At 42.2% G+C, this 20,599-nt stretch overlaps 1 protein-coding gene across 2 annotated transcripts in view; it reads left to right on the forward strand.

Annotated features, from left to right (window-relative positions):
* Nucleotides 1–20,275, forward strand: part of ZEB1 (zinc finger E-box binding homeobox 1) — a 107,073-nt gene extending 86,798 nt beyond the window's left edge. For both annotated transcript variants that reach the window (XM_068146210.1, XM_068146211.1), the window contains exons 3-9: nucleotides 2,441–2,503; nucleotides 3,685–3,846; nucleotides 5,779–5,981; nucleotides 9,748–9,853; nucleotides 11,529–13,339; nucleotides 14,924–15,104; nucleotides 17,579–20,275. In XM_068146210.1, coding sequence (XP_068002311.1) covers nucleotides 2,441–2,503; nucleotides 3,685–3,846; nucleotides 5,779–5,981; nucleotides 9,748–9,853; nucleotides 11,529–13,339; nucleotides 14,924–15,104; nucleotides 17,579–18,126 — 3,074 coding nt within the window. In that variant the 3' untranslated portion in view covers nucleotides 18,127–20,275. The remainder of the gene's footprint in view (nucleotides 1–2,440; nucleotides 2,504–3,684; nucleotides 3,847–5,778; nucleotides 5,982–9,747; nucleotides 9,854–11,528; nucleotides 13,340–14,923; nucleotides 15,105–17,578) is intronic.
* The last annotated feature ends 324 nt before the right edge of the window (nucleotides 20,276–20,599 follow it).

Here is a 20,599-nt window from a genome sequence, read left to right on the forward strand (position 1 = left end):
ATGGAGACCTGTATGTAAGCAGGTAGCTCAAATTTCTTCTGGAATTCTGAGCTGTGACTTCTGCTTGGCAGAACAGTGTCTTAAGATCTGCTGCTCCATCATCACATCCCTTTCCCTTGCTTCCCAGCAGCTGTAATTGGTAATTGGGCTTCTGAGGGTAAAATTACAAAGTTGCCTTTGTGTGTGGACCGTGCGTAGCTATAAAGATAGAGCTCTACTTAACATTTTTCCAATGATTAATTACTCCTGCAGCATTAGAGATCACCCCCTGTGGAAAAGGGTTCCTTCATGTCTTACAACCCTCTTGTAGATATTGGGAAGAGACAGTACCAAAGAGAGGTTATTATTATTAGAATTGAGAGAGTTTATCACTTCACTGAGATTAATCTATAGTGCCATAAATTCCTTACTTTCCCTTGGGAAGCATAGCTTTTATTTGTACTGAAGCCAATGGAATTTTCTAGAGACACTGTAATTTAAATTACAATGAGTAATAACTTACTGATATCCCCCCCCCCCCCCTTCTTCCACAGAGCCTATTTCATGATGGAGAGAAATCAGTAACCCTTTTCAAAGGAAAAATTGTGGGTTTGCATCCTGATTGGTTTTGAGAAATTAAATTTGGGCTTTCAGTTTGTGTTGCATGCAGCCATCCATCTTGCAAACTCTGAACCAAGGCTTTAGTATTGTGAGCCAAAAATATGACCAGATCACAATCCAGTATTGACCAATAAAATGCAGATTGTTGGGGGGAGGGGGGGTGTTAGGTGCCAGTTGAGATTTATGGTAAGATTTAAGAGTTACAGCATCCTTTTAAGCATATTTCTTGCTTGTGACTACCTGCAGGTATTTTGGGTCTGTGGGATTTTATCAAAGTAGACTGAATTAACAGGGTCTTTTTCCTTTGTGGAAGTTGGTGTTGTCTGAGAACTTGAAGTTCTCCTGGAGTTTATCATCATCCATATAAAGGACAAATTGACTTCTCCTGTAACTAAAAAACCAGATTCTCCTAGGGGTTTGACAAGCCAAACCAAAGGATTTTTCTTGCACTGAAGTAGAGTGCAGTAAGGTAAATAGAAGTATAATAGTTGCTATTTCAGCTCATAGCAGCTGTGTGGTTTAACCACCTGTAATATCTAAGGCTTTTTCTGCAGTGTAGCTCTGAAATGTTTCCATGATAAAACTGTGAAGTAATACTTCAGTTTCACATACATTAGTAGAGCTACTACTGATAAAGGAGAGAAGCAACAAACACAGCTTTCATATGCACACCTGCCTTAAGCCAGGGACCTTCAGAAATTTCCACAGTGGCTTTTCCAGCAGGACCTTCCCAGCCCAAGCTACCCAACAAATGTAAGCTGGGAACGACTTGATCTATTTATGGATTGAAACCAGCAGCCTGCAGCGAGTTCAAACTTCCTTGCTGCATCCTTGAACGCTGCAGCTCAGCAGGAGCTGGTGGAGTTTCAGAGGCAGGTGGACTTCACAGTCTTAGTTCTGTGGATGTCTGGTAGCTGCAAACTCGTATTGAATATTGGAATTGATAGGTGAAATGTTTTTGTCCTGCACAGCTGATCTGGTGAGGAGCTTGTCTTTAAAATCCTTCTTTGTTTAAGCAGTCACAGGCTCATAAGTGGTTTCTAGACAATTTACAAGAAAGAGAACATACAGATATCTCTTGCAGATATTACCAGCAAATTAGCAATCATTTCTGAAAACTGCTAATTGGAAAATACTGTAAATGGATTTGTTTTGTTATGCTCTGCTATCCAGAAATGCTGTCCCTGTCTTTACATCTCATCGAATAATGGTTAGTGTTTAGTATTGCTTCATCTTAGGATTGTGTTTCTTTAACTATGGAGTATCATAGAATGATAGAATGGCTTAGGTTGGAAGGAACCTCAGAGATTATCTATTCCAACCTCCCTGCCATGGGCAGAGTCACCTCTCACCTAGACTTGGCTGCCCGAGATCTCATCCAACCTGGCCTTGACCACCCTCATTGAGGAGGCATCCACAACCTCCCTGGGCAGCCTGTTCCAGAGTGTCACCGCCCTCTTACTGAAGGACTTTCTAAGATCCAGTCTAACCCTGCCCTCCCTCAGCTTCAAACCATTCCCCCTTGTCCTGTCTCTAGACACCCTCATGAAAAGTCCCTCTCCAGCCTTCCTGTAGAATCCCTTCAGGTATTGGAAGGCAGCTATAAAGTCCCCCTGGATTCTTCTTTGTGGTTCAGCTGATTCCACACTGCTGAAGTACTCTGCAATCCATACGTGGTGTTTGAATGCAGCTCTTCTAACAATACATAGGTGGGGGAAAATGCTGAAGAAATAGATCAAATATTAAGTTGTTGTTATGTGTGTGGCTTTTTTGTTGTTGTTGTTATTCAGAGTGTGGTCTTAAATATTAACTCTCCTTTTTGTGGAATGTCCTATTTCAGCTGGAAAAGAAACAAAGGAAATCCTGGGGCCTGAAGCTCAGACAGATGAAGTTGGATGTACAGGTATTTGTTTGTTAATCTGAGTCCCTTATTCATAAAGTGATGTTGAATTTTGGCTGGGTGAATAGCCTTTTGAAGTCTTGGAAGCTCTCCCACCTGTCTTTATAAACCCCTTTATCTTCCACACCGGAGTGTGATCAGTGTTTTAGCTAAGGAAGTGTACGTCTGGGCTCCTTCTGGCTGCCCTGGGTGGGGAGATGTTGCTGGCAGTGACTCAGAGCAGTCTTCTCACAGAAGGGCTGACCCCAGTACCACCACACCGTTGTCCCCTGAGAGAAAGCAAGAAAAAGCACTGCTCTTGGGGGTAGTTGTGTAGAATACAATAGATACTGTTTTAAACTAATAAGGAATATACCAAAATAAACTTAAGCTAATGCTAATAACTTTTCTGTTTATACTGATTCTACAAAAGAGACTATAATATGTGTACTTCAGTTTCAGAACCAAATGAAAACTGATGTTTGATATGTTGTCATTTCTCTGGCTAATGGTTTAATGTCATTTATACTATCTAGTATTTAGATGTTATCAGGGTAAGCCTTATTTCACAGAATCACAGAATGTTAGGGATTGGAAGGGACCTCCAGAGGTCATTGAGTCCAACCCATCTGCCAAAGCAGGATCACCTAGGGCAGGTCACAGAGGGACACATCCAGGTGGATTTTGAAAGTCTCCAAAGAAGGAGACTCCACAACCTATCTGGGCAGTCTCTGTCACCCTCACCATAAGAAGTGTCTCCTCGTGTTGTGGTGGAAGCTCCTGTGTTCCAGCTTGTACCTGTTGTTCCTTGGAATATCACTGGACACCACAGAAAAGAGCCTGGCAACTTGATCTTGACCCCCACCCCTCAGATATTTATAGACATTGATCAGATCCCCTCTTAGCCTTCTCCTCTCCAGACTAAACCGCCCCAGGTCTCTCAGTCTTCCTTCATAGCAGAGATGTTCAAGTCCCCCAGTCAACCTCCTCATAGATCTCCATTGAACTCTCTCCAGCCAGATTTTTGAATGTCATTATTCCACTGGTGCTGTGTTTTAAAACTTGCATCTCACACCACTTGACATATGCCAGTATTTGTGAAGAGTGTTGAGATCCTCAGCTAGAGGGTGATTTGGAGATGTGACTTATTGAATCTTATTTTTAAACTGCTCATTTCATGCCTTCTGTGTGTTTTTCACTCTTAGTAAAAGAAGATGAATGTGATTCTGATGCAGAAAATGAACAAAACCACGACCCTAATGTTGAAGAATTCCTTCAGCAAGAAGATACAGCAGTTATCTATCCTGAAGCACCTGAGGAGGACCAGAGACAAGGCACGCCAGAAGCTAGTGGTCAGGATGAAAATGGTAAATAGACCAGCAGTTTAGTTCTTAGGAAATAAGTTGTTCTAACTACTTGTAGTATTGTTCTAGGAGTCAGCAATACATACACATGCAGCTTTGGGGGGGAAAAATCTTAGTCAAATAATTACTAGAGAATGGGATCACCATGCAAAAAACCATCACTGCTTGATTTTGTGAAACAGGATGTGCACTGGGATTCAGTTATGTGGGTACCTGAGTGATAACCTCATGTAGCTGGAATTAAAAATCAGTCCCCATCTTTCTTACAAACTTCCTTCAAGTTCTGAAAGCCCTCAATAAGGTCTCCCCAGAGCCTTCTCTTCTCCCAGTTGAGCAACCAGAGATGTTCTATCCCTCTTGATCAGTTTTGTGGCCCTCCTGGACCCATTCCAACAAGTCCAGCTATAAGAAGTAGACAGCAATAGAATAGAATTAACCAGGTTGGAAAAGACCTTCGAGATCATCGAGTCCAGCCTATCACCCAACACCATCTAATCAACTAAACCATGGCACTGAGCACCCCATCTAGTTTCTTCCAGCGATGGTGACTCCACCACCTCCCTGGGCAGCCCATTCCAATGGCAAATCATTCTGTCTGTAGAAACCACATTTCTGGTTTGTTCTTTTTTCAGTTATCTTTTTACTTATAATTCTGTGTTAGGTAAAAAAAAAGAATTAAAAATGTTGTCTGCAGCTTGAAAATACTATTTATTCCTTAGGAGCTGAAAACAGGATGAGTATTAAATGTGTCAGTGGTAGACTTAGGTTTGTAAACAGGATTTGAGGATTGACTGTGATTGAGCTAACCAGATCTGCAAAGATTACTGAATCTTAAACCACGTTTCACAAATTTCAGGCCACTATTTAAATGGAGATACACCTAGAGAAGCTGTGTTAGGAAGTCCAAGGGACTGACTGAGAAGTGTCATTTTGGGTAATCCTACTGTGATGATTCCAGTGTACTCTGGGGCAACCATACCAGACTGTAGTTAGTAATGTAACACTGGGGGACAAAAATTAATAATCATTTACCCTTTGCTAAAATAAATGGAGCTCCTAGCAGCCACATGTTTTCTCACAGTGATATATGTAAATATAAAGCAAGTTTGTTCATGGCAAATCAAAGTGCAAGGTCCTGCATCTGGGTCAGGCCAATCCCAGACACAAATCCAGGCTGGGTGCAGAGTGGGCTGAGAGTAGCCCTGAGCAAAAAGACTTGGGAGTGTTGATTGATGAGAAGCTCAATGTGAGCTGGCAGTGCACTCATGCAGTCCAGAAGGCAAACTATATCTTAGGCTGCATCAAGAAGAGTGTGGCCAGCAGGGCAAGAGAAGGGATTCTGTCTCTTTACTCTGCTCTGGTGAGACCCCACCTTGAATACTGCATCCAGTTCTGGTGTCCCCATCATAAGAAGGACACAGAGCTGTTGGAGGGAGTCCAGAGGAGAACCACAAGGGTGATTGAAAGGCTGGAACACCTCTGCTATGGTTGTTCAGCATGCAGAAGAGAAGACTCTGGGAGGACCTTAGTGCGGCCTTCCGATACCTGAAGGGATCCTACAGGAAGGCTGGAGAGGGACTTTTCCTAAGGGCACCTGTGACAGGGCAAGGGGGAATGGTTTGAAGCTGAGGGAGAGTAAGTTTAGAATGGGTCTTAGGAAGAAGTTCTTCAGTAAGAGGGTGGCAGGACTCTGGAAGAGGCTGCCCAGGGGGGTTGTTGCTGCTCCATCCCGGTGGCTGTTTAAGGCTAGGTTGGATGAGGCCTTGGGCAGCTGAGTCTAGTTGAGATGTCTCTGCCTCTAGCAAGGAAGTTGGAGTAGATGATCTCTGAGAACCCTTCCAATGATTCAATGACTCTAAGGCATTCAATGATTCTAGGGTGTAGTCAGTTTGGCACCTAGCTGTATTTAAACATGGTGTGTTGCCCCCCATGTAGGAACACCTGATGCATTTTCCCAGCTGCTCACCTGCCCGTACTGTGACCGAGGGTACAAGCGGTTCACCTCTCTGAAGGAACACATCAAATACCGCCACGAGAAGAACGAAGACAACTTCAGTTGCTCCTTGTGCAGCTACACCTTTGCCTACAGGACGCAGCTTGACCGCCACATGACTTCGCACAAATCAGGAAGAGATCAAGTGAGTGCCATTGGAGTTAAGGATTCGTTGTCCCTTGTAGCAAGGCTGTGATTTGCTGTGTGTGCAGAAGTGTGCAGAGCGAGTAAACTGCTCACATCAGATTATCTGTGCACCGAGGTCTTGGTCCTGGAGCATGCATTTGTGTTGGCTGTTGAAGTCAGACTTTTGCCATAGCTATCGAAGGATGAGATCTGATTTCTGGTGTTTCCATTCATATAGGAAGTTTCACAGAATGTTAGGGGTTGGAAGAGACCTCAAAAGACCACCCAGTCCAACCCCGCTGCCAGGGCAGGATCACCTAGAGCAGGTCACACAGGAACACATCCAGGCAGGTTTTGAGTATCTCCTGAGAAGGAGACTCCACAACCCCCCTGTTCCAGTGTTCCGTCACCCTCACAGGGAAAAACTTTTTCCTCATGTTTCCATGAAATATTTTGTGCCTCAGCTTCCACCCCTTGCCCCTTCTCCTGTCATTGGGCATCACCAAGAAGAGCCTGACTCCCTCCTCTTGCCACTCACCCTTTACATATTTATAAACATTAATGAGTTCATCCCTTAGTCTCCTCTCCAAACTAAAGAGCAGATTGCATTGGGTTGGAAGGGACCCTCAAAGGTCATCTTGTCCAATCCCCCTGCAGTCAGCAGGGACACCTCCAACTGGATCAGGCTGCCCAGGGGCACAGCAAGTCTGGTTTTGAATGTCTACAGAAATGTGACCTCAAGCATGTCCCTGGAGAACCTGTTCTGGTGTTTTCCCACTCTCATTGTAAAGAACTTCCTCTTTATGTCCAACCTCAATCTACCCTGCTCCAGTTCAAAACCCTTGCCCCTGGTCTTACTGCTACAAGCCCTTCTAAACACTTCTTCCCCAGCCTTCCTGTACCACTCAGATATTGTGAAATGCTGCTATAAGGTCTCCCCAGAGCCTTCTTGTCTTGAGGCTGAACAGTCCAAATTCTTTCACCCTGTCTTCATAGCAGAGGTGCTCCAGCCCTCTGATTGTCCTGGTGGCCCTCCTTTGGACCCACTCCAGCAGGTCCCTGTCTCTCTTGTGTTGAGGGCTCCAGAGATGGACACAGTACTCTAGGTGAGGTCTCACCAGAGCAAAGTGGCAGAATTACCTCTCTTAATCTGCTGGCCACGCTTCTTTTGATGCAGCCCAGGATGTGATTTGCTTTTATCTCATCACTAGGGAAGGTCCTGTGATTCTGTTACAGACTTTAATGCTGATGTGTCTTCTTGTGTCCTCATAGGAATGCAGAGAAGTCTTTTTTGAATGCTGTGGTTAATTCTTTAATGAGCAGAAAACAGCAGTTTTGTACAGTGCATTAAAAACTAAATCCCACAGCAGAGGCACAAAAAAGCATGGATTTAATAGTACTGAAAGGGGAAAACACCATTTCAATCTGAGAAAAGGAAGGTGAGAAAGTATCAGAGATGATATTTTACAGAAGAGTTATGATCGCTCAGCTTTCAAGAAGATCCAGGAGAGTAGCTCTGAGCTCTCTTATAAAATAACTATAGGACAGATGCAGGAAAGTGGAACAAAAATTGCAAGAAGGTAAGGTGAAATAAATAGAGACATTGCCTAGCAGAAAGTTCAAAGCCGCTCATAACTATGACCAGGAAAACAGGAAAACTCATTAAAAACATGATAAGAGAAATGTGGCCTTCCATGCCTTGGACATAGAAGATTGAATTTTAAAGACTGGAGCAAAAACATTTCTGACAGATTGAATGCATGCAGTAATGTTTAGTATGAATATTTATGTAGTCCAGCATCTGCTCTAGCTGTGTATGTGCTGAGATCCTTTGACTTGTATAATCTCAAGTCAAACAGTAGTAACTGATTCTCTGCAGGCTTAAGTAAATCTTGACATGGTCCTCCAGACTCATTGAAGTTGGATCATTAAAGTGAAATGCAGAGAGTCAGGCACAATCAACTAGATCATCTTCAAGAGGCAGTTAAACAAAGCTGAAAAGCTATGTGGACTAGCAAGAGACAGCTGACAAACCTGGGAATAAGGGGGATCAAGTGCTAATCAGGATAAGTCAGAGTGGAGACCTCACTGCGGAGCTTAGCAGGAGGTGGGAAGGAGCCCACCCCAAGGAGAATGGGAGCAGTATCTGCTGAGAGGTGAAAACTGCAGCTTAACCAAATACTTCTCCCATGGGAACTGTCACATTAGAGTACTTGGAAGCAATTTACATTACCTTGTTTCAATTTGTCTTCTGTTAACATCTGTATCCTACGAAGGAGGACAAGGTGTAGAACAGGGAGGGTTGGTAATTTGGGCAGCACGTCTCATAGCAGAGTGATCAGACTCATCCAGCAGACTGCACAGCTGAGAGTTCTTCAGATCTAAAGGCCTAAATCAGAACAGTAACAGCATCTTGCCTTTTTATTCATCCTCACTTCTCCAGCACAGATCCTGTTTCCCAGCTGCTGTGTCTACAGTCAGGGAGCCTCAGCACTGGATGAGTGTCTGCTCTCAGCACTGCCGCCACAGCAGATCAGACTGAGGTGTAGGAACTCGCTGCCACTCTTTGACAGAATCACACAGAATCACAGAATGATAGGGGTTGGAAGGGACCTCCAGAGATCATCTAGTCCAACCCCCCTGCAGTGAGCAGGGACATCCTCCACTAGAGCAGGTTGCTCAGAGCCTCGTTGAGCCTGACCTTGAATATCTCCAGGGATGGGGCCTCATCTACCTGCCTGGGCAAACTGTTCCAGTGTTCACCACACTCATGCTAAAGAACTTGCTCCTGATATCCAACCTAAACCTGCTCTTCTCTAATTTCAAATCATAGCCCCTTGTCCTATCACTGCAGGCCTTTGCAAAGAGTCCCTCTCCAGCCTTCTTGTAGCCCCCTTCAGATACTGGATGGCTGCTCTTAGGTCTCCCTGGAACCCTCTCTTCTCTAGGCTGAACAAGCCCAGCTCCCTCGTAACAGAGGTGCTCCAGCTCCCCAGTCATCTTGGTGGTCCTCCTCTGGACCTGCTCTGTCAGGTCCATGGCCCTCCTATGTTGAGGGCTCCAGAGCTGGATACAGTACTCCAGGTGAGGTCTTACCAGAGCAATGTGGCAGAATCACCTCTCTTGATCTTCAGTGCAAATAGCAAAGGGGTTTAATGTTGTGTAACTTGAGAAGTCCCTCCACACTGTTATCTGTTTTTATTTAGTTTCTTTGCATTTATTTTGAGAATTATTCATATCTGAGAGTGCCTTTGTTGTCACTGAGCCATCTTCTCTTGAGCAATCCTGTGGCATCATTACACAGAGGAATCCAAGGCCAACAGTAAGCACTTGGAAGCATGTAAATGGAAAAATCAAGTCAGCTGATTAAACTTTAAACAGGCTTTTAGGAGCTTTAATGTTTCTCTGTCCTGTGTGACATATTCTGGGGGTGGTGGGCTTGGGGTTTCTCTTGGGGCTTTTTTTGCTTTCACAAGTAGCATTAGTGTGCATCCTGGAACTTCCTACTCACATAACATGTCTCAGTACAGTTAGGAGAAAGGACAAAGGTTGCTTTATTTTTGTTTTTACTCTACCAGGTTTCTTCAGGAGATACACACAGTTCAGTTCTCACCTGACTTCTGATCTGTTTCTGTTCCATGCATACCACACACCACCTTCAGCCTCTTCAAACCATGATTGATTCTTTTCAGTTCGGTATTGAGCTTTCTGTGGCGCCATGTGAAACTCCAAGATGCTTTCCCTGCATGCTGTCCTCTGCAATCATTGCAAATTCTCTCTTACAGAGACATGTGACGCAGTCCAGTGGTAATCGAAAATTCAAGTGCACTGAATGTGGAAAAGCTTTTAAATATAAACATCACCTAAAGGAGCACCTACGAATCCACAGTGGTAAATAAACTCAGCGCTGAGTTGTGTACTCATGTTGCCATTTCTACTCTTTATAGCTTTGATGTGATATAAGTCTTGTAAGTCTGTAAGTTTAAAATACTAATGTTGCCCTTATTTTCTTTTTCCCTCTGGGACTCTGTAAGCACTGAGTGCAGCCTTCAGCCGTGCGCAGGAAACACGGGGAATAACTCAAGAGGATTTATAGTTGCAGCTTAGGCTTTGACAGTTAAGGAGAACTTCAGTTGTGACAGAGGCATCTTTCTGATTGTCTTTCACTTGCCTGTTTTTTTTAATTGATGCTTGGAGGTAGTTTAGGAGCCTTGCTAGGAGATGTTAATTGATAATAGTCAGGACATAAGCACTGTGCTTCCTACTGTGGCTATGATTGCTGTCCTTTAAACTATTGATATTAAAATAGTCTCAGGATGCAGCTCTAGGACCCGAATATACTGTCTCAACAGTTTCAGTCGGTAAGAAAATCTCCTATTTATGAGAAATTTGATCTAGAATGTATTTTAAGATATAGCAGTAAGTTCATAGAGTCATAGAATGGCTTGGGTTGGAAGGGACCTTAAAGATCATCCGGTTCCAACCCCTCTGTCGTGCACAGGGACACCTTCCGCTAGACCAGGTTGCTCAAAGACTCATCCAACCTGACCTTGAACACCTCCAGGGAGGGGTCACCCATGACTCCCCTGGGCAACCAGTTCCATTTCAATGTGGTCATTCAAAAGAGATTCTCAGTTTCTGTTTTAACCCAAATTTACCCATTGGCAGAAAGTCTGAAAAGAAGGTTTCTTGTTAGTTGCTCAGACATAATAGCAATGAAATAAATCCTCACTTGGAAGTCCTTCTTCAGCAAACATCATCTTCATTGCATTTCCAAAGGGTAGTGGCACTGTGCCTGTGAGTGGGAAAGCCTCAGTCAACATACTTTGCAGTCTGAAGCAAGCCAGCTGCTTTGGATCTTCCTTTTTTGCCTCTCCAGCACAGGGTGTAGTGATTGCCCAGTGGTGTGCCTCTTCCTGGTGATTTAAGGTGATGTTCATCTCTGAAGGCAAACATAACATCTGTCTTCTACATCTGTTTTCCCCTTACCTAGGCACTGGCTGGTTTTCACCTGATGAGTATTGTAGGGAGAGATGGATGTACTGTGTTTGGGTTTACCACAATAGAACATACATAGCTCCTTATACAATTATGATTTCATTTGATGGCATTTGTTCTTTAGTTAATCATACTCCATTTTTTTGTACATTCTGAAGTAGCCTTTGCAGTTCTGAAGGTAGTAGTAATACTAAAGCTGGTAGTGGTACAACTTGATGGAGTTAAATGAGTCTACATGACACTTGCAGATTTCATTAATGTGGAATGTAGACAGCTACTGGGAATTACTGCAACATGGCACAATCATGTGGGCTTCATCCTAGACCTGTTAGTGGATCACAAGCTTATTAAAGGACCCTAGGTCCAGGTTTCTAAATGACATCATTACTCTTACTGTTCAATTCACTGTGTAGGTTGGGGGGTTTGGTTGTTTTTTGCCTAGTTTGTTTGGGGTGTTTTGAGGGCTCATTTTGATGCATTCTTTTCTAGTCACTGTTGCTTGATGAAGTTCTGCTGTAACCTAGTAAAGTCCTGCATATGCCTTTTCTCTCTGTTTGCCTGTCTTTAGGAGAGAAGCCATACGAGTGCCCAAACTGCAAGAAGCGTTTTTCCCATTCTGGTTCCTACAGTTCCCACATCAGCAGTAAGAAATGTATTGGTTTGATGCCCGTGAATGGTCGAGCCCGCTCAGGGCTCAAGACGTCTCAGTGCTCCTCCCCTTCCCTTTCTGCATCGCCAGGTAGCCCAGCAAGACCACAGATACGACAAAAGATAGAAAACAAGCCCTTGCAAGAGCAACTTCCTGTTAACCAAATTAAAACTGAACCTGTGGATTATGAATTCAAGCCCATAGTGGTTGCTTCAGGAATTAATTGTTCGACCCCTTTGCAGAATGGGGTTTTCAGTGGTGGTAGCCCGTTGCAGGCAACCAGTTCTCCTCAGGGTGTGGTGCAAGCTGTTGTTCTACCAACAGTAGGTCTGGTGTCTCCCATAAGCATCAACTTAAGTGACATTCAAAATGTACTTAAAGTGGCAGTGGATGGTAATGTAATAAGGCAAGTATTGGAAAACAATCATGCTAATCTTGCGTCCAAAGATCAAGAAACAATCAGCAATGCATCTATACAACAAGCTGGCCATTCCCTCATTTCAGCTATCAGTCTTCCTTTGGTTGACCAAGATGGGACAACCAAAATTATCATCAACTATAGCTTGGAGCAGCCAAGTCAACTTCAGGTTGTTCCACAAAACCTGAAAAAAGAGAACTCTGTTCCTGCAAATAGTTGCAAAAATGAGAAATTACCAGAAGATCTTACAGTGAAGTCTGAGAAAGATAAGAACTGTGAAGGAGAGACCAATGATAGCACTTGTCTTCTTTGTGATGATTGCCCAGGAGATCTTAATGCACTTCAAGAACTAAAGCACTATGAAACAAAAAATCCTCCTCAGCTTCCTCAGCCCGGTGGAACAGAAGCTGAGAAGCCCAGCTCCCCTGTCCCGTCAGAAACTGGGGAGAACAACTTATCTCCTGGTCAGCCACCCTTAAAGAACCTTTTATCGCTCCTAAAAGCCTATTATGCATTAAATGCACAACCGAGCGCGGAAGAGCTTTCGAAAATTGCAGATTCAGTAAACCTGCCTCTGGATGTGGTAAAAAAGTGGTTTGAAAAAATGCAAGCTGGACAAATTTCTGTGCAGTCTTCTGGACCGTCTTCTCCTGAGCAAGTTAAGCTAAGCAGTCCTGCAGGTAACGACGATCAGGCAGCGGCTACAAACGTCAGCGAGCCCCCGAACGGCACAGCTAACCCACAGAATCCTGGCAGTGCAATCAAATCCGAGGCTTTGCCAGGGGAGTCGGCTCTAAACGGCTCACGCAGCAGCACGCCATCCCCGTCGCCACTAAACCTTTCCTCAGCCAGAAATCCACAGGGTTACGCGTGCACGGCAGAGGGTGCACAGGAAGAGCCACAAGTCGAACCTCTTGACCTTTCGCTACCAAAGCAACAAGGAGAGCTCTTGGAAAGATCTACCATAACTAGTGTTTACCAGAACAGTGTTTACTCTGTCCAAGAAGAACCTTTGAACTTAACTTGTGCAAAAAAAGAACCACAAAAGGACAACAGTGTTACAGACTCTGATCCTATTGTAAATGTTATCCCACCAAGTGCCAATCCCATAAATATTGCTATACCTACAGTCACTGCCCAGCTACCTACAATAGTTGCCATTGCTGACCAGAACAGTGTCCCATGCTTGAGAGCTCTTGCTGCCAATAAGCAAACCATTTTGATTCCACAGGTTGCTTATACATACTCTACTACAGTTAGTCCTGCAGTTCAAGAAACACCTCCAAAACAGACCCAAGCCAATGGAAATCAGGTACTGCAATCCCTGGATTTGTCTATGTTTTGTATGATGCCTTCACTCTGTATCCATGCTGAGCTGATAGAAGACTGTCAGATAAGTGAAATAAAAGTGTCAATGTGATCTGTCAGGTTTATTTGGCTTCGTTGGTGATGGGTAGATGATGTTACTCTGAAGTCCCCTCCAAGACTAGTTAGCTCAGGCAGCTTGAGTCTAGGCTGACAGAAACTGTCCAGTTCTGTGCATGGATTAGTCAGTTCTTCACCATAGTCAGTCATTCAGAAGTGTCTTCTAGGTCATCAGTGCTCAGTACTTTAAAGGCAGTCTAATTCTCCTGCTTGCAAAGCAATTGAAAGCCATGGCTTGTGTTTCTTGTTGGCTCTGGCTCTCCTCTTTCCCCACCATCCAGCAAATAAACTCTTTGGAACTTTTGGCTACCTCCCTTCACGCTGCTCTGCTTTCCTGACTTGCAGAGCAGCTGGATTCATCCTACACCATAATGGTATTTAAACAAAATTCAGATGTGTTCTCAATTGAAAGTCAGGCAGGTATTTATCTTCTTCATCTGTCAGTCCTGTATCCTGCCCTGTTTCTCTCTGGGTTTGTCCAGATGTGATCTAATCAGAGTCAGTCCTCCTGAGAAAGACCTGTGTGTGCTGAGGTAAGGGTAGAGCAGCACAGTGAAGTGGCTCATGTAAAGACTGAGCATTTCTAGTTAAATCTTAGTAACCTGCTCTTCAGCATTTTAAGCAGGCATCTGTATTGTCAGAAATTGAGGAGCATTGAAGAGTTACAAGGTTGTTTATATGCTAAAGTTTGAGAGACGCAATATTTGAGGTAGCTAACTTGTACATTTTTATGTTCAGATTTAATATGCAATAAATTAAGTCTGTCTGTAGTGATGTTGCTGAAACCAGCAGGTAACATTGGGCTTCCTGCAGGTGAGCTGCAGCCATGGAAATGCTTAGAAATAGACAACAGTTGTGGTGGTTTGAACTTTTTCTTAGGGAAACATTGGAAGTTCCCCCGTATCTTGGGTTCCAGAGTATTTGTGCTAGTTTTATGAGGAGAAGGGCAGTCAAATACACAAGTTCATACAGGAACTTAAACAGCTTTTTGTGAAAACTTCACCTAACAGTAGAGTCTTAACTTCCACCAGATCCACAGGGTAGCAAAATGTGCATGACAAACATGAGTTTAGATGCAGTTAGATATCAAATTTGCTCTTCTAGCTTAGGTACTTGATAGGTCTGTAATCTTCTTTTCCTTCCTAACATTGCCTTTATTTTAGGAAGCCTAAAATGTGCTGTGTCAGTGTAGCTTGGACCTGGCCAACAGTCAGGTTTGGATCTGATTAAAGTCAGCCCCAGTAAGAATTCTGCATCTGTATGGTGGCAGGGATTGCAAAGCAGAGCAATACAGCAAAAGGTTGTTATTATTTGTGGTTTTCTTACTGTGTAAGTCTGAACAGTCTTGTTTGGCTGTTTAGGGAATTGAATGGGAATGTGCAGCTTCAGCTTGCTTTTGTGAATTATGTGCTGCATCAGTGCTTTTTTTTTTCTTTTAATGAATTCTACCTGTTTCATGATTTTTCTTAAGGATGAAAGGCAAGACACTAGCTCAGAAGGAGTATCGAATGTAGAAGATCAAAATGATTCTGATTCAACACCCCCAAAGAAAAAGATGAGAAAGACAGAGAATGGGATGTATGCCTGTGATTTATGTGACAAAATATTCCAGAAGAGCAGTTCATTATTGAGACACAAGTATGAACACACAGGTATGTACTAGAAAAAGCAGATTCAGATCATTCTCTTTGGTAGTGTGTAACTGATGGTCTCAGCTGGAATCCATTTCTCAGATACTGTAGGGAAGTGTAATAGTCCTTCGTAGCATCAGTGCTCAGCTTTGTTTACACTCCTGTGTGTTGTGTATCTGTTGAACACAACTGCAGTTCTGTGTTCCTTTTAACCTGTAAGACCTGAAGCCCTGAATAGAAAAAAGAAGAGCTTCTTCCATCTGCCTCATGGACAATCATCTGCCAGCCACAACCTGTAATTGAGGATATATTACTTCAAATTTACTTTGCCTGGTTATACATAGAAGTCACAAATTAAGGGAAAGGGTTGTGTTCTGTGTATGATAGTTTACATGAAAGGCAGTGTGTGTCTCTGTAGCATGAGGGGTTTGCAGATTGAGCCACATTTGTAGTGATCTGAAATGTTTCAACAGCCATTCCTTAGGCATGGAATCTTAACTCTGAAAGGACACTGTTTTGGCTTTTACTTTTATATTGAATTTCTCATAGTTCTTCCTTTTGGTTGCAATTCTGGTATCTGTGGTCTTTTAAATAATAACTGTTGCTTAGTTCTTCTGTGATGTCTTTAAAAAAATCTTTTTTCTTTTTTAATTTGTTAGGTGCCTGTTTTTTATTTCTGCACATTAATGTTTTCATTTCTTCTCATATGTGGAATTAAGAAGACAAAATACTCCCTTTTGCCTTTTACCATTTGATCAAGTCTCTCAGGTTGTAGTAGTTAAAAACTATCTGCTTTCATAGCCTTCCTGTCCTGAGACTCTTTCTCAATACACAATTGTTGTTTTCATTCTATTTTTACATTAAGTGCAGTGTCCAGAGTCACAGAATCATTTAGATTGGAAAATACCTTAAGATTATCAGTTCCAACTGTTAACTAACACTGCCAAGTCTACCACTAACCCATGTCGCTAAGCACCACATCTGAGCACACCTAAATACCTCTAGGGAAGGTGACTCAACCACTTCCCTGGGCAGCCTGTTCCAATGCTTGACAACCCTTCCAGTGAAGAAATCTTTCCTAATACCCAATCTAAACCTCAACTGGTGCAACTTGAGGCCATTTCCTCTCATCCCATCACTTGTTACTTGGCAAGAGGGAACAGCTCTCACCTCACTGCTTGTTTGGCATAAGCTGACGTGGAGGCATTGATCATTTGAGTACTGGGGCCAAAAATATTGCTGTCTTCTTGTCTGTGTCTTTCATGTCTGGGTTAAGACTGTGCAAAGTTACTTTGTGTTAACAGTTTGGAGTGTTGAAATCAAAATAGCATTACTAGGCTCCTGCTATGTTTATAAGAGGCTCTAAAAACAAGGCAACAATGTAGGAAGCTGAAAAACAGGACAGAAAGAGAACTAAGTGAAATAAAGCAGATTTTTCTTCTTAATAAATGTAGCCAGCAAGTTTTGTATATAAGGCCTGTGCCAACCTAGATTTTAGAATTATTTGCCTTTTGCCTTCCTTGGTTCACGAAAAAAACCAATATAAAAACTCTGTGGAATTAGTTACTCCATCAATACAGAAAAGTTAAAATGCTTTTGAATCAGGAAAAAACATCTTCTTTTCTAATTTACTCGTATTTGCACTTGCTTTGTGCTAAAATTTACATCTGAGAATCTGTTTGTCCTTCTATGGTGTGGTGGTTTGGCCCTGCCCTGGAGGCCAGATGCCCACCGAAGCCTCTCTGTCACTCCCCCCCTTAACCAAACAGGGGAAGAAGGGGAAAAAATATAACAGAAGCCAGGAATAGGATAAGAGTAATTTTAATAACACTAATAAGCAAATAGACCACACAGAAGCAAAAAGCAGAGAGAGAGAGATGTTAGTCTATACTTCCCATCAGCAGGACAATGGTCAGTCTCGGGAAGCAGGGCTCTTAAAGCTTGGTGGTTACTTGGGAGGATAGACACCATGGACGAATCCCCCACTTCCTTCTTTCATTTCATTCTTATACCTGAGCTGATGTCATATGGTATGGAATACCTCTTTGGCCAGTCTGAGTCAGCTGGCTCAGCTGTGTCTCCTCCCAAGATTTTGCCCACCCCTCAGTGTACTCTTGGGGCAGGGAAATGTTGAAAGGACAGAGCCTGGATACTGGGTTCAACAGTAGCCAAAACACTGCTATGTTGTCAACTACTGCTGCAAAAAAACCACAGCACTAAAAAGATGCTGTGAGGAGAATTAACTCCAGCTCAGTCCAACCCAATAGATATGGTCAACTGTCCTATAAAACCTTCACGAGTTACCCTCATAATTGTGACAATGCACCCTTGCCCTTTGGCAAGAAATTCAGGCTGGCAATGCATGAGTCTCGTTACACAGAGTTATTAATTCTTGGTAATCCGTTCACCAGCACCATTGTGTGATGAAAACACCAGTATCAATTCTTTGCAGCTTCAGCTGCCAGGTGTCCAACTGTTTGTGCTTTATTTTGTAGGTAAAAGGCCTCACGAGTGTGGAATCTGCAAAAAAGCCTTCAAACACAAACACCATTTGATCGAACACATGCGACTGCACTCTGGGGAGAAGCCCTACCAATGTGACAAGTGTGGAAAGAGGTTTTCACACTCGGGGTCTTACTCTCAGCACATGAATCATCGCTACTCCTACTGCAAAAGGGAGGCAGAAGAGCGTGACAGCACGGAGCAGGAGGAGACAGGCCAGGAGGTCCTCAACAACGAGCATGCTGGTGCCAGGGCATCCCCATCGCAGATTGACTCAGATGAGAGAGAGAGTTTAACCAGGGAAGAAGAGGAAGAGAGTGAAAAAGAGGAAGAGGAGGAGGAAGAAAAAGAAATAGAAGGACTTCAGGAAGAAAAAGAATGTAGGAAACTACAAGAAGTAGAGGATGAAGAAGAGGAGGAAGAAGAAGAAGAAGGGAAAACTGAAGGTAACAAGAATGACGAAGCTGTAAATGAAGCAAGCAATGCAGAACCAGAGGTTATACAGAATAACGGGCAGGTGCCAGAAGAGAAAAACAAATGAAGCTTAAATGATCCTTTTTTTTTTTTTCTATAAGGAAAAAACAAGACAAAACAAAACAAAACAACACAAAGTTGGTAATGAAGTTGGTTCTATATTATACATGCTTTTCCTGGAAACGCAGTAGCCTGCATACTGCGATTTCTGTTCACTACTGTGTAAAAAAACAAAATATATATGTAAAAAAAAAACAAAAAGAAGAAAAAAAAAAGAAGAAGAAGAAGAAGAAAAGAAGAAAAAAAAGAAGAAAAAAAAAAAGAAAGAAAAAAAAAAAAGAAATCCAGGTGTGCCTGAACCTCAAACTTAGTAATTTTTCACACAGTTTTCCAAGTTAGGAACAAGTTTGTAACATGAAGCAGATTAGAAAAATACAGTGACTTCTGGAAGCAGAGATTTACCAGGTTGTAGGAAACCTGATTTATTAGACAAGCATCTGGCATCCTTTGTTCTATCAGTATTACTTTTCCTTCTTGAGTTGGTTCATTTCTAAGCTGTACAATTGGGAGAGATTTATGTGGTTGATTTATTTTTAATTATTATTATTATTATTTTTGGGGTGGGGTTTTTTTTTGTTTGTTTGATTGGGTTTTGGGGTTTTTTTTTGGGGGGTAATGGTAAAACATTTCCTACATCCACTTCAGTATTTTCTTCTGTTTTCAAAATGTGAGAACTTCTGCACTACAAAACAAAAGAAAATTCCCTTCTGCAGAAAACTGTAATGCAGTTGCAAACAGTGCTTGGGCTACCTTGGTGAATCCAACCTGGCAGGTAGCAGTTTATGACATTAGGTGTTGTAGTAGAGCATATTATCATTTAAAGTGTATTGTTAGCCTTAAGAGAGCAGATGATAGAAGAACTGGAGTTTCTTACTCATGTGATAAAAAATGTAGTTGAAAAGATTGTCGTTGAGTTCTGATTGCAGGGACTAACAGTGTTGATACTGGTAAGGACAGCAAAGTCGTCAAAATCAGTGTTTGTAATTGTGTTTGGAGTATGTAGTAACCATATGAAGGATATGATATGAAGCTTTGTATCTCCTTTGGCCTTATGCAAGACCTGTGTGCTGTAAGTGCCATTTATCAGTATTACGAAGGCTGGAAGCAGCCTTTATCCAATATGTGGCCTACAATAACTAGCATTTGTTGATTTGTATCAAACTTCTAAACTAATCATGGGGGGGAAAAAAAAAATAACACTCAGCCATCAGAGAAGTAAGAACACTGGGTATAGTTCATTATTTAATTATTTGGTGGTGTTTTGGGTCAACACCTGGCTCGCAGAATTTCTCTACAACAATTACAAGGGAAATTTTCTAATCTGCTTTATTGCTTTATTGGTTTACCTTTGATTTCAGACACATACATGACATGTTATCTGGCTCATGAGTATTTTCAAATGTTAGTTATTATGGACCCCATTTATTAACAATGTTAGCTGATTTTTACCTATCAGTATTATTTTATTTCTTTTAGTTTATAGGTCTGTGCAACATTTTGTACTGTATGTCTTCAAACCTGGCAGTATTAATACCCTTCTTACTGACATATGTACCTTTTTAGTTTTAGAAAACTTTTATATTTATGTGTCTTATTTTTATATTTCTTTATTTATTACACAGTGTAGTGTATAATACTGTAGTTTGTATTAATACAATAATATATTTTAGTATGAAAATTTGGAAAGTTGATAAGATTTAAAGTAGAGATGCAATCGGTTCTCTTGCATTGAGATTTGATTTAACAGTGTTATGTTAACATTTATACTTGCCTTGGACTGTAGAACAGAAGAATTAAAATGGGAATGTATTAATTTTACAATTGCAATCAATTCATTTTACCTTTACCCAGTTTTTAATATAAAAGCTCTTAAATTTTGGATTTCACTGTGTGACTAATAGCATGATGCTCTGCAGTTTTATTAAGAGATTAGTCTAACCATAAAAACTCTCATTTCCTTAGTAAGCCAAATTAGAATAATCTTATAAACAGTGTTGGGAACAACGTTTAACATTTTTGTGCCAATTTGTTCCTGTATTCATGTATGTATGTTACAAACCTGAAACTTCATTTTTAAGTTCCTTGTTACATCATGGTCATTTTCTAGTTTTTTACCAGACTCCCCATCTCACAATAAAATGCGTCAACAAGTCTGACTTTCTGTCGTTATTCTGCTGACGTGGACAATGGCTTGGAGTTGGCATTTCTATCAGATGTTCTTCCTGCCTCTTGGTTTCAATGCAAGGGGCACATCACTGGTTGGGCCACACCTGGAGTCCTGTGTCCAGTTCTGGGCCCCTCAGTTTAGGAAAGATGTTGAGTTGCTGAAACGTGTCCAGAGAAGGGCAACAAAGCTGGGGAGTGGCTTGGAGCACAAGCCCTATGAGGAGAGGCTGAGGGAGCTGGGGTTGCTTAGCCTGGAGAAGAGGAGGCTCAGGGGAGACCTTATTGCTGTCTACAACTACCTGAAGGGAGGTTGT

This window comes from Melanerpes formicivorus, unplaced genomic scaffold (assembly GCF_026170545.1).
Source record: "Melanerpes formicivorus ecotype bairdi unplaced genomic scaffold, bMelFor1.0.p_v2 SCAF_13, whole genome shotgun sequence".
Classification (NCBI taxonomy): domain Eukaryota; kingdom Metazoa; phylum Chordata; class Aves; order Piciformes; family Picidae; genus Melanerpes; species Melanerpes formicivorus.